The 16,953-nt window shown below is 56.1% G+C and overlaps 3 protein-coding genes across 3 annotated transcripts; 1 reads left to right on the top strand and 2 right to left on the bottom strand.

Annotated features, from left to right (window-relative positions):
* Positions 1-1,329: 1,329 nt before the first annotated feature.
* On the top strand, positions 1,330-1,530 carry CMQ_7590 (uncharacterized protein; the record flags this gene model as incomplete). The annotated part of the gene is made up of 1 exon (XM_014314595.1): positions 1,330-1,530. One exon carries the CDS (start codon positions 1,330-1,332, stop codon positions 1,528-1,530), a length of 201 nt encoding a protein of 66 aa, XP_014170070.1.
* A 1,777-nt stretch (positions 1,531-3,307) lies between these two features.
* On the bottom strand, positions 3,308-5,205 carry CMQ_7296 (protein serine threonine kinase; the record flags this gene model as incomplete). The annotated part of the gene is made up of 2 exons (XM_014314301.1): positions 3,308-4,431; positions 4,488-5,205. The coding sequence occupies 2 exons, from the start codon at positions 5,203-5,205 to the stop codon at positions 3,308-3,310; spliced, it is 1,842 nt and encodes a 613-aa protein (XP_014169776.1).
* Positions 5,206-14,007: 8,802 nt separating this feature from the next.
* CMQ_7406 (serine/threonine-protein kinase) lies at positions 14,008-16,741 on the bottom strand (the record flags this gene model as incomplete). The annotated part of the gene is made up of 3 exons (XM_014314411.1): positions 14,008-14,220; positions 14,427-15,981; positions 16,050-16,741. 3 exons carry the CDS (start codon positions 16,739-16,741, stop codon positions 14,008-14,010), a joined length of 2,460 nt encoding a protein of 819 aa, XP_014169886.1.
* Between the last annotated feature and the right edge of the window lie 212 nt (positions 16,742-16,953).

The raw sequence follows: 16,953 nt of genomic DNA, 5'->3' as shown, positions 1-16,953 counted from the left end.
GTCACACGGCAGCTGATTCTGTCCGTGGAGAGATGGGATTTCTCGCCATGCCTCCTTGCATTATCCCTCAGCCCAGAGTCCGGCCGAGGATGCGCAGACGTGCATCATTGCAGACATGCAGACCTGCAGACATGCAGACATGCAGACATGCAGACCTGCACAGACCAGCAACACAGACCAGCAACACCGCAGCAGGCGTTCCGTCCAGAGTCCGGAACCGTTCGATCTGGCCCACTCTGGCAACTCACGGAAATGCACGCAGACGGCATGGGGACCTGAAGTGGGCGGACCTCGTCGGTGCCCGACCAGTGCGCTCTCCACGGATCCGCTCTGCTTCTTTGCGTACTATGTACGGAGTAGTAGGACCTCTGACTTGCATCGGTCGCGCTCCACCTTGTGCTTTCTTCTGCAGCTGAACGGCTTGATCAGAGCGGAGACAGGTGCCCCGTGCCCCCTCCCAGCCCGAGACAGGTCCTTTTCACACCGCACCTGCCTTGGCAGTTGCCTCGTGTAGTGTTCAAATTGTGCTTGAAACCTCTACTGTGTACGGAGTACGGAATATCTTACGACAACGCGGGTGGAGCGGCTATGTACGTTGTGCTTGTAAAGAGGAGAACGGAGCAGCCAGCGAGATGCTTCCGTTTCCATCACCATGCGTCGTCACGGCCCACCCGGCCCTGGACAGAAGAGACGAAAGGGCGAAAGAGCAGAAGAGTGAAAAGAAGAAAGAAGAAAAAAGGAAGAGGAAAAAGAGACAACAGTGCCTTTGCCATGGGCGGAGCTCCTGTCTCGGCCCAGCATTGCTTACGAGCTCGCAAAGAGGCAATGAGGGAAAGAGAGAACAGGGTCTGACAGCGTGGGCATACCATCCACCCTGCAGATCGCCTCGCTGCCGAACGCTGCCCTCCTCGCGTCATCCATCGGCTTGTGGATGGGCTGGGTAAGGCATATTACGGCGTACATAGTAGGAAGACAGGGAGGTAAGAAGGAGCATCAGCAGTGGATCCCACATGCAGGCCAGTGGCCAATATCCACCAAAAGAGGGGAGGAAGAGGGCCTCGTGGCCGACCGAGAACGAAGAGCAGGTCGATGAGCATTGAATGATCTGCATGTCCACCTCCTCCACTCTTCTCCCCCCCCCTCCCCATTTTGGGCCTCTACTATGAGCATGCACCTTCTTTCCCGTCCTTTCTACTTCGTACTTCTTGCTTCCTTTTTCTCTTTGCCATGCATGCACGTCGTCGGCTGTGGGGCTTCAGCCAACAACCTGTCAGCCACACTGAAACGAAAAAAAAAAGCCTCCACCAAACAGCTATCTCCTCTCTTGGAATGACCACCACCAACACCACCAAAGAGAGGCTAGGCCCGGCAGAGATGGTGCTTGATTCGCCAGGCCGCATCACGAGGCATGGCCATGCAGTGGTGATTGAGCCAGCCACGTCGCCCGTCATCTTGCAGTCCGTGCAGGTTGCCCAATGGACCAGCCGCCCAGACGACGTCCTTTTGTCAGGCGTAATCGTCTCGCTCTGATACGGGTCTGCATATGCATGCTGCCATGCTCCGTATCGCTGCGGTGCATCCGTGCGACGTGCCACCCGCCGAGAGACAGAGACAGTCCGAGGCAGAGAGAGCAGAGGCCGTTGCGTCGCAGTGGTGGCGGCGATCACCTCACGCGCGCCTCGTTGCCGATCCCCAAACCTGCCAACAGGAACCTGCCCGCACATGGCGACACTCGTTTTGGGGGCCTTTTCTGCTCACATGTACGAGTCTCCCCTTCCAGCACACAGTCGTATTGCCCCCGTATCGCTTGGTGCTGAAACAGGAGATTCAGAGCCTTGCCTAGACCGCCCAGCCAAGCAACCACTCTGTCTTGCGCCCCCGAGTGTGCATCGTATATACATAGTGCGAATGCATGGCTGATGTGGTTCTCCGGCACAGTATAATGTTTCGACCACTGTGTATATATGCACAGTACTCCGTACTCCGTGCCGATTGGGGACATCTCACGGCCCACTCTATCACGTGGCCGTCCAATAAGAGTCCTCGGCTCACCGACTATTGCCCATCGCCAGCCACCAATGAGCAGCCGAGAGAGACAGCAGACTTTCCCTGCGGTCCGGCGGTCTGCCGCCACAAACAAGTGCCCTTGATATCAGGTCCCTCAAGGACCGGATTTCTTACCTGGTATGGATGCAACGCTCGACGGCACAGTCGGTTGCCTAACCATTGGTCACGAGTGCCTGGCAGAAACGGTTCGTTCGTCCGCCCTGTTTTTGCTTGCCGGCCTCACTTGGCCCCATCCTGTTATGCAAGATAAAAGGAGAAGGGTGGGTGAGACTTGGCTGTTCCAATCACAGCACAGGGCTGGCAGGTGGGTTGATTAGCAGAACACAGCATGACGGAAGGCGTGCTGTCTATGTGATAAGCTGGGTCTGCATCCTGCATTGCTGCACTTGCATTGGTCCACGGCCACTGCGGGCTAGATGCCTGTGGGGTTAGCTAAATGGAAGGACTGCCGAGACCCTGGCGTGAAGATAGCTAGAAATCTCGGTGGCAAAGGATGGAAGACAAGCCGTGGGAGTGGCGTGTGGCGCTCATCTACTTTTAGTTCAGAGCATCAAATCAGGTCCGCGGTCGACAGATGTGTGGAAGAGAAACGTAAGTGTGATTTTTCCTCAGCGGTATTCGCAGGAGTAAAGAGGTATTGGCCCAGTAAGAATCTAACGGAATCATCACTAATCCCTTCTTGTAGTAACAGAAAATCAGATCCATGCCATCCCAATCGTCAAACCGTTAACGACAAATGAAATACTGTAAAGAAAAGAACATATCATCCTAGTAAAGGTGTGTGAAAGTGATCCTTGTACTGTTGGAGAGGCATTGGCAGCCTCCCAGAACAACAACTAGAATCGGAAAAAGTGCGGCCGACTTTGATCGTTTCTCGGCCAAGTGACGCCCCAATGAGGGGAAAAAAAGTGAAAACTCCAGTTCCATAGTGGCCATTGCGAATGTCCTGCGCCAGAAAAAAACACGACCGATCCACCCAGAGCAATAAACGGCAGAAAAATTGCAGAAGGCGGGTTTCCTCCGCTCGTCACCTTCGAAACCGTCCAACTCCTCGCTTTTGGAAAGAAAACCGCATTCAAAATGAAAATGGTAGAGGGGTGGGAGATGGTAGAAAATAAAACAGCTGGACGAATCCAAGCTCCAGGACAACTTTTTTTCCCGTTTTCAAGCCAATCGTGCTTTTTGAAATCAGGCTTTTGTTATTTTCACAGAGTCGCGAATATGTAACGTAAGGGTGCGATTAATGGCAGCCCGGTAAGAAGACGGAATGGGGGATAGGAAGGATAGACATTGGGTGGAACGACCGAAACTGCTGCGCAGACTGGCCATTCCTGCCAATGACCCAATCCCAGAGCAGAAACTTTGAAGCTGAACCGCATGTTATCGGTTGCTGCATGATCTGCTGCTGCTGCTGCTGCTGTTGCAGGAGCGGCGTGGATGGGGAGGGATGGGTGAGAACGGGATGCTGTTGGTGCAGTAGCACAGGAGGCATCGGTAAGGGTTGTTGAAGTGTGAGAGGCTGGTCCGGATGTGGGACCGCGATCGGATGGTGAAACGTAACGTAGTCCTGTGGCATGTGCATAGTTTGATGGACGTGGTAGGCTGTCGGCTGTAGGTGAAGCTGCTGCTGCTGCTGCTGATGTTGTTGTTGCTGCTGCTGGAGGTAAGGGCCACCGATCATAGAAGCATCCTCGGGCTCGTAGACAGCCAGCATGTCGTTGTGAGCGGGGTGACAGGGGAGGGGGTGCACAGAAGACACGGGTGGTGGGGTCATGATCTCCGGGACGTCCTGGCACAAGAACACGTCGCCAGTTTCGTCGTCGTCCAAGAGAGAGTCCATAACCGAGGAGATGCTAGACGTGCACGTCCGCACAGACGAGGCCGATGACAGGACAGAGGAAGCAGGGGACAGGGTGGCAAAGTTGTCAAAATCCGCGGGCGTCTCCACCGTTGGCACCATAGTCTCCTCGACAGCAGCGGCCGCCGCATTCGAGTGGTCATCCGAAGCGGGCGGCGTGAGCACCGACTGCACGACAGCTGGCGCTGCCACCTGCTGCTGCGGCTGCGCAGTCAGACGGGGGCAGGCCAGGATGAGCTGTCTCAACTGGGGCAGCGTGATCCTCTGGTCCGGGTTCGGGGTAAAGATCCGAGCCAGGATGGCATCCAGTTCGTCCGTCAGGGGAAGGATGGTCTTGAGGAAGCCCGAGTTACGTGTGTAGGCCCGGTAGGTAGAGTCCTCGTGCGAAGCTTGCTTCCATGGGTTGCGTCCACATGTCAGGTTGACCAAGATCACACCCAAGCTCCACACATCGTTAGGAGCACAGTAGTAGTATGGCCGGACGGCACTGGACTGGCCCAGACATTCTGCTATCAGTTAGTAACCTGGCGTAGAGGACGGCAACAGGGATGGATGCACGAACCAGGCGACATGTAAAAGGTCGAGCCACAGCCGTAGTCTTCCGACTGTTCGGCAGAGGTGGCCAACCCGAAGTCCGCCAGCTTTAGCGTCTCTCCACCGTTTGCGACCAGGATGTTCTCCGGCTTCAGATCCCGGTGGTAGATTCCCAGCTGGTGCAGGTGGTCGACGGCATCCAGAATCTGCAGGAAGACCCGACGTGCCAGCTCGTCTTTGCCCACAAAGTGTCCGCATTCCGTAATGTTGTAGAACAGATCGCCCTCAGGGCAGTACTCCAGCACAACATAAAGGCAATCCGGGTAGACGTCGATGATCTTAAGCATGGAGACCACATTGGGGTGAGCCGAAGCGGCATAGTGGAGACTGATTTCCCGGTCCTGGTACTCGAGCTGGCGAGCGTCCAGTGGGCTTCCATCCGGGTTGAGCTTGCTCAGGGCCTTTACGGCATACCGGGTGCTAGTCTTCAGGTCGACGGCCTGGTACACCACACCATAGGCTCCGGTCCCGATGATGCCGGTCAGCTGGAGCGACTCCTCCAAGCGCAAACCAATCCGCTCCTCTGGCGTTACCGGGACATAGCGCTGCTGGATGTGGTGCGGGTGTGGTGGCTGGAAGAAGTGCTGCTGCTGCTGCTGGTGCGGCGAGAGATACTTCTGCTGGTCCCAGGACAGCGGCGACGCTGGAGGAGTCGGGATTCCGTTCGGTACCAGAACATGCTGCATTATATTGGGAGATATCCAGATATCCTCTCGAGTTGGTTGATCGTCTCAGCTTCCTCGAGACGAAAGAAAATGAAATGGCCTTGCCGTGCCACGTCTTAACGTAGCTGGGGGTGGTCAATATTGAAAAGCAAACATCAAGAAAAGCCTACAAACAGTCTAGAATGGTTTGCGGTCCGGTAAATCCAGTAGACGTCCGAGGGAAAAATCCAGTGTTCGGCGAAGAGCGGGAGATATTATATTACGAACGTCGAATAAACGAGTCCGCACAGCAAAACGTATAGAAGAATTGGCGTGGTTGGCGAGCCTTGTAACTGCTTAGTCGTGACTGGATGGGAGAAGGAGAGGCGCCCTAGACCCAGCGACGACGGGAGAGAGAAGATGGTTGATATAGAAGAGAAGAAAGGCAGAAGACAGGAGGCGACAAGCAGCCGGTGGTGGGAGAGAAGTGAGGAGAAAGAGAAAAGGGAACGTGGCGAACAGGATCGATAGCAAAAAACAAGAAGCAAGGACGAGAGAAGCTGGGGAGGAGGTTCGTAGATATCCTAGATTGGATACGGAATACACATGAACATGAACGTGCGTGAGAAGGTGTGTGCACGGCCGGGCGTCTATTCCATACCGTCCTCACTAGTGCCTCAAGCTAGTACTTGTAGAGAGCCGTGTTTGTTGCGTGGTTTTGGAAAGGGAGGGTGGCTCTCGGCCTGGACCAGGGTACGCCTTGATGAATAACGGGACCAGGGTGTGGAGGGCGATATCGTATGGAAGATGCCTGCATGCCACAAGAACAACAGGGCACGAGAAACGGCTGGCCTTGCCCCCGGCCCAGTCCTGCACTTGATAGACATGGAAGCGGACAGGGAAGGCGGCCGATGGCCCCACAGCTGCAGCAAGGCGCTAGCATTGGAAGGGGCAGTATCGGCGAGTGCGAGGATGGGAAGACGAGGAACGGGCTTTGACGGTGATTACTCCGCCGTGTGTGTGTCTGCCTGGAGGGGGGGTGGTGTCTCTGCCAGTCTCTTTGTCTGGGATGGCCCAGTCAGAGAGTCTGGAGGCGTGAGCAAAGAGCTAGGGTTAATGCGGGAAGGCTCCACAAGATGTTTGGGAGAGTGGTGACGACGACGGTGCCGATGATGATGAGCAATGGAAACGAATGGGGCGAAGAGAGAAAGGAGCATGGGGTTGTCTGACACACAAGAAATGACCTGTCCACCCAGAAGGGGGGCGTGAAAATGAGCTGGTGGGTGGGTGTGAGTGGGTTTGTCGTCCTCAGCCACTCACCATCAGCGGACGGCCAGGGAGGGATTGGCTAGCGCTGCTGCATGGCTTGGGGCCATCCTGCAAGAGCGAGACGCTTCCTGTTGTTGGACTGGCCACGACATGGAGGGAACAGGCCACTGGAAGCCCGTTGGGAGGCGGCCCAGGCCCCCTTTTTTTTCTTTTTTTTCTTGCTTTGCCTGTGTCTCTTTGGGGTGCGTGTGCGTCTGTTTCTGGTCGGCTTCACGGTGACGGTCTCTCGTGCATGGTAGACCACGTCTCACGCCTAATGGCAATAATGCAACATTAATAACATAACATGCTCCGTAATGTAATAAATGCACGCGTTTCTGCTGGCGATGTGGAACGGATTTGTGCGGGTTTCTTCCAGGCGGCGCCGTGCTAGTGGCCCTCGTGAGCAGGCGGTGTGTCGGCCATGGTGCATCGCACCCCTTTTTTCATCTCCTAGGCTCTTGTCGTAGGCTGCAAGGCCAGCAGCCGGCGGGTGACGAGAAGGGATTTTCATTGTCTGGAGATGCCTTTCTGTTGCGGAGGCAGAATCGAGCTAGCGATCGGCACAAAGCGGTTGATCGGTACTGTGTGGGCGGGGGACATTTAAAATTAATGCAAATTCAGTCGGAATATTGTACTTGCAGCGGTACATAGGAATGCTGACCAAAGGCCACCGATAGGCCAGTACCTTGCGGTTGGGGCATTCGTGCACACTGCACACTGCACAAGTCACTCTCGCTAGTGCAGACGATAGAAGCCGGTTCGCCACCGACTTGCGGCCCCTGATTGGTCGCCACCGGCCAGCAACCGCTGATTGGCCGCCCCTGCTTATCTTGGCAATGCTCGGCAGGTTGGCTGCATAATCGCCCTGTTTCTTCCAAAGACGCCGAAACGTATGCTCGCCTCAGAGGCTGCCTCGCGGCGTCTCGATCGGACAACGCCTGGCTGGCCGTGCTGGTCTGCCCTGCAGGCCTGCTGGCCGGCGGCTGGCTCCGGCCCTCTTTCTTGCTCGTTCTTGCTCGTTCTTGCTCGTTCTTCCTGTTCTATGCTCCGTATCCCCGGCAAGATGCACAAAATGGCGGTGATGCTGTCAACAAATGAGGAGGCGTCGCCACACATTCGGCTCTGCGACTTGTCATGTAGAACTGCAGGGCCACCTGCACCTGTCTTTGGCGGCCGGTTGCTGATGCCAACAGCCAGCGTCATCCGCCGTGCCCGTATACGAGTGTGCGAGTGTACCGAGTTGCTTGCTCGTATTCTGTCTGGCCATACGCTACAAAGCACGAGCACCGGCCAGCTCGGCCAGACAGATCTTTAGCAATGTGTCCTCGCTGCAGGCAGGAAATTGGCTGCTACAGTACGTTGGAAAATAAAATTAAACAACCACCGGCCAGCAGGGAAGATCTGGAAAAAGAAGAGGGTCAACAGCAGCCCGCGTGCACACTGCTGATGCTGGTCCGAGCTTGTCAATAATACGGGGAGAGGGGCAAATCATTGCCTGATGCGAGTGCCACCCTGGCCCACTCCACCATCCATCGAGCAGCCTCGTAAAATTTAGGGGAGGCCGCATCGTAGTGCTGGTGGTGGAGTCCGGTTTTGGTGCATTCGACCAGGCCTAACCAAGATACGAGAGCTCTGGTGACGACAACGACAAAGAATGAGGCTGTCCAGACGGTTGAGACCCTCCAGAAAGTTCGAAAGCGGGGACGGCCTGCGACAGCTCGCTTTCGAGCCTTTCGTGATAACGGGCCTGATATGTATCTTAGTCTTACGAGTCAGACGTGATGAAACTCGAGTGACGAGCAGGCATGTACGGGCACGGAACACGGAGCACGGAGCATCGATATGCCTTCGGGTTTGAGGTCATCCACATGAGGGCCTTGGTCCTCCTCGAGACGGGCCAGAAAACAAGCACGGATGGGGCGGCCAGGGGAGGATGAGAGGGGCGCTGCGACGTGCGGCACGCCCAGGCCATCATGCAAGCCCTGTTCTCTCCAATCCCGGCAGGCCTCGCTGCTATTCTTGGACCACCTCACAGCTCTTCAAGGCGCCTCGCAGCACTTCTCTGCACCTCGCTGCACCTCACTGCAGCGCAGCGGCGCCAACGGCCCCCAGCTTCATATGGGCCATGCTCTGATCTCGAAAGGAGCAGTGTTCCATCGTCGTCGTACTCCGTCCTGCAGTCCTGGCCACATTGGCGCAGCCGAGCTGTCCGCATGGCCCCAGACGGGCCTCTGGTCGTAAGATCCGCGCTCCGAGAAAGAAGACGCGAGCGCCACACCGAGAGCGGGCGCCACAGGTTGGTGGCTGGGCCAGACGGCTCCTCTGGCACGCACGGCTGTTGGCTGCATCTTGACCAACCTCCTGGAATGACCGGACGCGCCGGCTTGTCTGTGCAAGAGTCCGCTCCCCGACCGATGCGTGGACGGAATGTCCATCATGCACTCTACAGCTGACAATCGCCTCTGGCTTGGGTGATCGGTTGCTATGATCTCCGCCACCCCAGAAGCCATTCTCCAAAAGAGGTCGCGCCGAGTCTAGCTTTGTATGTAAGATCTGATGTCTTTCTCACGCTCAGGAAAAGAGGGAAAGGCGCCGTCTCGTCTTCAGAGCCCAGGGCCAGGCCAACAGGGGACACTAACGGGCCACTACGGGGGGCTTAGCCCCTGAACGGATCCAGCTTAGCCCGCTGCGTATCGTATATTATATCCTACATAGTATGTACGCTGCACCATGCAAAAGGGTTCTTCGTCATGGCCCCCACCCCGGAAAAGAGACCGTTTCGCACCCTTTGCCACTCGCTCCATTCCAGCGCGCGCCTGTTCGTTTTGGCCGCTATTCGGCTCTGATAGGGAACAAAATGGAGCCGCGCAAAAGAGGACAGATTCGATCGACGCTTGGCCCGAGACGAGAACTTTTCAGCCGAATTGTTTGTCGTACTCACGGCCTTCTTCTACTTGGAAAGCGCCTTGTCCATCGGGAGGCGCGTACTATGTACGAGTACGAGTACAGGATTGGGATCGCGCCCCCCGGCTGCTCTCCATAAACACAGCCAGCGTGTTCCGGGCCTCAGCCACGAGGCATGCGTCTGCTCCCAAGAATATCTCACTTGCCACCGGACACTGCTCCTTCGGACAGACATCCTGACGGAAATAACGGCGGTTTTAGATGTCCTCTTGCCGGTGGATATGCAGTAAGATGCAGGCTGTCAAGGGAGCCTAGCATCCATGTCTAACGTCTGGTGTCGATGTCGATCCAACCGAGAAGCCGCTGTCTGAATAGGCAAGGCTGCCGAGGCTGTGGTCCTGCTCGCTCATCCCTGGTCTCGATAAGATACGATGGCCGGATGTAACAGCACAGTCGCTGCTGGCCATGGCGACGACTCCGTAAAGGCTCCATCGCAAAGATTGCTCGTCCTCCTTCGGCCTCGATAGACCTCCATCGGTCTGTTTTTCTTGCTACGACGGTGAAACGGCAGGACGGCCGATCCATCTAGATTTCAGAGCAATGACCGAAATGAAAATGAGAATGGGCCCATAGTATTGCTCCGTAATCTAAACAAGATAGCATCACCAGCATGCCTACGCCCCCCGAGATGACGATCTGTCCCGCCAGATGCCGAGTGGCTCTAACTCGCTGCCTGGCTGACCGGCTGGTGACTCTTGACGGTGGCGCGTCTTCGCGCCTGCCATCTGGCCAGATTGCTCGTACTCGTACGGAAAGAGATCAGGAACTCATGACGGGCATGAAGATGCAAATAGAAACAGAACCAGGTCCGTCACGTCTGAAACACCTGCTCGGACGGCTCATTCCTCGTCCAATCCACTATGCAGCACAGCACAGCAAGCTTGCTGTGGGAAGAATCCAATGAGGAGTACTCCGTAGAGAGGGCTATGACACGTGTGATGCCTGTCTATCGTCATGCTCGTCGCTGTGCCATGTCTCCTTCACAAGGGCTGCATTCCAGGCCGTTCGGGAAATTCGCATACCCCTTGCATATCAAACTTTATTTAGGCCAATCAAACGCCCCATTCTCCCTCAGACAAGACTGGAAGAACTCGTTTCTGCAGCCGTGTCTGTTGGTCGATCATCGCAACAGCGTGAGGCTTATGGCAAGCCTCAGCCCAGAGACGGAATGTCAGAGATGCCTCTCGACCACGTCTTTCATTCAGCGTACTTTTTGCTCCCTTCATCTCGTTTACACATCCTCTTGCAAAATGCAACGCTGTAGCACTGGAATCTCACTTGTAACGACAATGGCAGAAGACGGGAATGGTGCATACACAACCCCCCTAACAATATAAACACACAGAAGGCAGTGGAATAACAACAAGACGAGATGATTGTACGGACTGTATCACACCCGGACACTCAGTTCATTCGAAGGCTATATGCCATTGGGATTGTCTCTGTGCTTGTGACTTCTTTTACGTATTGTTGGCTGGTTCCGATGCGGTCAGCTTCAAGGCTTTCCATCGGGTGAAGAAGCGTTCGGAATACACATATTGTCATTTGGAAGCTGCCTGCACATGCTGCTGTGGCGGGCTGTACGAAGTATGCAGAGGACCAAAGGAGGTCTGGTGGCTCCTACTCTTCTGGCCTGAGCTCTCCCAGTCACACCGCTGCCGGAGCAGTCACCAGACAAATCAGCAGATCGGCCATCCTCGAGGTTGCACCGGCTGCACGAAAGCAAATGAACAATGCAGGCTGCCATGCGGGTGATTCAAAAAGGCCCAACAAAACAGGATGAAACCGCGGCCAGGCAGAGGCGAAGCAGCCAGCAGGCCAGTTTCATGCTGAGCTCGATCTTCGATCCGGCTTTGGCCCATCGATCGGGCCAATGGGAGTCGTTGCCATCGCACCGACAACACAATGTGATAATCATGGTCTTGCTAAGCGTCGCAGCGCGTACTCGTAGTCTCATGATATCGTCCCGGATCGACCATCCGTAGCAGCCGTGGATGAACGATCCGGTGGCTGCCGATTTGCCTTTTTGGCCTTTTTGGCCTCGACCTTTCCTGTTTATTCCCACCAACTTTTGCGTCTTTGTGTCTACGTGCAGACGGCGTGTCCACCATGAGTTCATCAGCAGCCGGGGCATCCACTTTACGGGCGGAGAAAAAAAATAAAGCTAAAGCTAGGCTAGGCTAAAGTAAAGCCGAAAAAGATGATTTTAAAAAATCAACCGACCGCTGTCTGCTGTCATGTAACGCAGCTGATCAATAAGTGCCTCGGTCTTTTATCCTTGTCATCCCTTCGTAGAGGCTAAGGCGCTGCCTGTGAAAAGAAAGAAAAAAAGGGAAAAAAAGGAAAAAAAAAAAAGAAAAAGAAGCCAAAGAGGCTTAGCGCCAGGCTGTCAAAGTCCCGGCAAAACGGCAGTTCTTCGTTTTCTTTGGGAGAGTCTGTGATGTTGGATGGGAGAGCGGCCGAACCTGGGACCTCGATTTCTTCGCTTATCGAAAGGAGCATTTGGGTGGGAGACAGCCAACAGAACTGAAAAGCCTTACCAGAATAGGCGAAGGGCCGCACCACCAACGCCTACAGGAGGGCGGAGAGCGCTCGGTTCACTCGTCAGCTGCACCCAACATTGCCTCTAAGCCCGGAGCTGGCCTCTTCCCTTCGATCGTCGCGTATGGCTCTTTGTCCTGGTCGGGCAGTTGGTTACCGCTTGCGCGGCAGCAAGGCGACAAGCGTGACAGGGGCTGGGCAAGATCGGATTAGTCTTGCGACGATCAAGTATCCCATCGCTCTGAAGAATAGCGAAAATTCTGAAAAGGGTGATGCAGACAGGCCGAGTCGAGACCTGTCGTTGAGGCCCCGGATACGTGCTTAGTAGCCGAAAAGGCCCCGCCCAGACCGTCTACGCATTGTGGTCTGTCTTGTCATGAGGCAGCCGACTGTGCTGTCGACAATAAGCGAGCGTGTGGTCACTTGTCGGCTGCGCATCGCGTAAAGATGCCTCGGACAGTGTCGCGTCCCTTCTGGCGAAGGTGTGACACAGCCGTTTCCTGCTCTTCGACGCAGAGAGGATCCTTTTTTCTCCACAGCCTTGCCGATAGGAAGACGGGAAACGCGTCACAAGTGTACGTACGCCCCGCCTCGGCTTCCCATGGATATGCTGGTCTCCCTCTATCCAGTCGTGGCGCGCCCTGTCCTCCCGGATACATGGTATGCAAGTACGAGTATCACAACCGTCTGTCCGTCCGTCCGCTGCCCCCCGTTTCCATGGCAGCGTGTGACAGCATCTGCACATGGACGTCGGATCGGGTCTCGTCCAGTCGATCTGCTGACGCCCAGCTCTCGTATACCCTGCTTGTATTGGCTGCTGGCAAGTGGTGGCCACGAGCATGTACGAGTTGCATGTCGGCCAGGAGGTTTCACTAGTCAGAGATGATGACCGAGAGACAGTAAGACAATGGTGGCGACAGTTGTGACATCCTGGGATACCATGTCGGGATCGCCTCGTCTTCATCTTCCGTCCTTACTTGCAACCTGAGCTTATGGGCGAGTAGCTTCCAGACTTAAGCTTGGGGCAATCAACACTGCCCAAGAACAGGAAGACGACTATGAAAAAGCCGGGCTTCCTTGCTGTTCTCTTTTCGCTAACCTCCTTGCGGGTGCAACTGTCCAATCCTCCGAGATTTGTTCGCCTTGCGCCACAGTCATCTATTCTTCTGCTCTGTGTGCCGTTGAGGCAAGAAGTCTCTTAACACGTCAGCTGGACGTTAGAAGAGGCTGGAAATGTAGTTATTTTAATTTGCGTGCATGGTGATACATCGCGAAATAAACAAGAAAACGACAGCTCGCATGCAGGCACGAAAATAGACGGTAGAGTAAGAGCAAGAAGGCGGTCTGGTAAAGAATATGGTCCAACGAGGCAGGCTGCCGAACAGGGGCCCTCTCGCCGTGCCACAGCCCCGTCTTGTCTTCGGAATGATGCAGTTGTCGTCTGCTTTGGCGGCCAATCAGCACGACACGGAATCAAATGAAGTCCTTGGCTTTGGCGCTCAGCACGGCATCTCTGTAGGCGCCCATGGCAATATTTCCGTTCCGTCCGCCTCGTGCTCCTGTGGCTGCAGTGTATTCAGGCTGTTTTGGGATTTATGCACGCGCTCCTGGTCATTCACCTCATTTATTAGTCGCTCCCCTTCCTGCTGCAAACGGTAGGTAACCGAATGCGAATGCGAATGCGACTGCAATGCTCGCCAAACCCCCCCCCCCCCCCCCCCGGTCCTTTCCCGGTTGTGCAGATAGCCTGATATTCGACATTTCTAAAGCCACCATGAAAACATCGCGGTACATAGTGCATGCTCTCACAAGACGCCGTTAAGCGCCAGGAATCTCACGTTTCATCGTTTCAAACGCAACATATTGCCGATTGTAACTGTATATGCATGGCCAAACTAGCTGAAAAAAAACGCCCGACCGTTCCGGCTGCTGTCTAAGTTGCTGAGGGAAAGGAAAACACCACCAGCAAGAAGTTCAAGGAACTGATGTCTCGCCATCCTCGGCTGATGACATCGGTTCATGATACTTTTACCGAGCTGACCGCTGGGTGAAGAATGGGTGCTTGAGCGCATCGCCAGGCAGGATCCGCTTGTCCGGGTTCAGGCTGAGGCAGCGGTCCAACAGGTCGTGGAACTGATTCAGTTCCTTGGTCTCGGCGTCGTCCATGCCAGCCGAAGCGGCCAAGAGGCGAGTGCGAAGATCACGTGTCGGTTTGATCACCGTGAGCGTTTTGACTGTTGTCTGCAAGTGGTAAAACAGAGGGTATCAGCGCGTTGGTACTTTGCAGGAAGCGCATGAAGGCGCCAACAGATTAACAATGGCGATCGAAAAAACATCCCACCTTCAGCCACAGAGACCCCAAGCTGAGATTCGGACAGCCAGGGGGAGAGAAGCAGGAAAAGACGAGGAATCGAGCACGACAAAAAGACGGAATGGCAAAGACGTACCTTGGCCTGGAACTTGTCGTGCTCCTGGCTGAGAAAGCCGCCCATGTCGTCAAAGTGCATGGGCCAGAGGTCGCCGCGACGGTACAGCTTTGCGCTGATCTTGCCGCGGATCTCCATGATGGCGCGCAACATCTGGTTGTTGCTCTCGCCGGCGAAGAGGATCTTTCCGGTGTAGAGCTCGTAGAGGGTGCAGCCGATGGACCACATGTCAATGGCATGGTCGTAGGGCATGCCGAGGATGATCTCGGGTGCGCGGTAGAAACGACTGACGAGATAGGGCGTGATCTCGTTGTGTGCCGTGACGGCGTCGGACCGGTCGATGGCCGTGCCCAAGTCGCAGATCTTAAGCGCCGTGCGCGTCTCGTTAACGAGGATGTTGTCCGGCTTCAGGTCCGCGTGGATGATGCTGCAACGCCGCATGTGTGCCAGCGCCACGAAGATCTGGTAAGCAAACACGCGCACGCCGGTCAGGTTGATTACCACGTTGTTGCCAAACTTCTTCAGCACCTCGCGCAGGTTCATCGACAGGTTCTCAAACGCCATGCACAGGTGTCCGCGGTAGTCAAACGCCCGCTCAAACCGCACAATGTGCTTCTTGTCGTTCGCGTCTGCCTCGTTGAGCTTCTCCAGGATGGCAATCTCCGTGTAGCCGCCTTTGCGCAGCGCATCGTTGTTGCGCATGATCTTGATCGCTACCTCTCGCTTGCCGTCTGCGCTCGCAATGTCTCGCGCTCGCCCCACTCCCGAGAACATGCCCTTACCTAGCGCCGTCAGCACCTGGTATCGTCCGTCCAGCACCTCGCCCGGTCGGATCTTGTAGTAGCCCTGCTGGTCGTCGCCCTCCAGGATGCCTCCGCCGTTGGCTGGCGCTGCTGCAGCGGCTGCGTCCTTGGCTGCTGCCGTATCTGCCGTCCCGTTTGCTGTCGTCGTGGGTGCCACATACTTCTTCTCCACAAAGTCTTCCGCAAACATGTCGTCCTCGTCGCTGTCGTCTCCACCATCGTTGTTGCCGGTGTCTGGTGCGGTCACGTCTGCAGCTTCGCTGCTCAGGTCCATCTCGACCGCCGCTGTGAGTCCGTGGCGAAGTTCGTCCCGTCGCTCGTCGATCTCCATGTCGACCGTCGGGTCGTAGTCGGCCGCGGACGGCCCGTCCTCGACGTCGGGACCGTCGCCGATGGCGTGCTTCCCGAGCGCATCCATAAATGCGCGGTCGTCGGCAAGGTCAAGCAGCCCCTCCGACTCCGCAGCCTCGCCCCTTGTCAGGGAAGAATCGACTATGGCACTGTCAGCAAAGGCGTCCTCGACGGCGACAGACTGCTTGGGCGTCTCACCTGAACGAGGCGTGTTATTGCCCGTCTCCGGACTTTTCACCTGCGTGTTAGACTCGACGGCCGTGGGTGCGGCCGCCTTGTCAGCCTGGATGGATACCGCTTGCAGAGGGGTGGAGGCGCGAGACTTTTTCAGGATTTCCTCTCGGCGCTGTCGACGGCGCCGGATCTCGGCTTCCTCGTCAATGGGCTCCGGTTCTGCCCAATCTTGCGGCACGGGCAATTCCCTAATGCGAACTCGAGTCAGCATGGAGAATCGACAGTCAACCCAGTCGTCTGTCCTCTCAGCTCTTACTTTCCAGGACGGACAGGACCGGACTCGCCGCTCAGGTGGAATGAGACCCCTTTGACAGATTTAGCAACTCCATTTCCTGCAAGTCCCGCCGCAGCTGCGGCTGAACGGGCACTGCGCTGCTGGGGACCCTGGCCCGGGACAGACTCAGCCTGGTGCACATCGTACGGGCGCCGACCAGAACGGTCGCCCCAGTCTCGGTCGCGGCCGCCGTCACGTCCGCCGTCACGTCCACGGTCTTGTCGACTGCGGTCGTTCCAGCCCCGGCCATTGTTTCCACGGTCGGCTGGCGGAGGCGGAGAGCGGCTGCGGGTGCGCTGTCTCTTTCCTCTGTTGCCCGTGTCGTCATATCGAAGTTCACGGTCGCGACGGTCACGCACTGATTCGTCTTCATACCGCCGGCCGCCACGTCTATTGTCCCAGCGGTCGCGATCACGATTCCGATCGTCTCGCTGTCGCTTCAGACCTCGCGGAGACAGGTTGCGATACGGGACACCGGCTCCGGCGCCCGGTCTCTCGGGCGAGCGTGGTGATCGCCCTCGATGGTTTCTGTCGCGACGGTCAACACTGGGGCGGTTCCCATCACGGTGCAGAGCAGAAGCCGCCGGAGCAGCATGTGTCTTTGCCTTGGATTGTTCGGCGCGGTGCCCTTCGACAATCTCGCCTTCGTCGGCGCTCGACCGGGTAGAGGCCATCTTTCCGCCGTCTGGAGGTAGGGCAGAGTCCGAAGTGATCAGAAACAAAGGCTCGCAATCAAAAATTATTTTCCAGCGTTAGCCAAGTCGTGAGTCCCAAAAGTTTTGCCTTTTGCAGGTCACAGAAGCCCACTGGAAGGAGAATATGGCAGCGATCGGGGGAGAGAGCAAGAGCCGAACCGGATCAATCCTCTGGATCTTTTGCAGACTCA

Source organism: Grosmannia clavigera (genome assembly GCF_000143105.1).
Source record: "Grosmannia clavigera kw1407 unplaced genomic scaffold GCSC_173, whole genome shotgun sequence".
NCBI classification, from domain to species: Eukaryota; Fungi; Ascomycota; class Sordariomycetes; order Ophiostomatales; family Ophiostomataceae; genus Leptographium; species Leptographium clavigerum.
The sequence above is the reverse complement of the archived record's forward strand: the minus strand, read 5'-3'. Positions and strand labels throughout refer to the sequence as shown.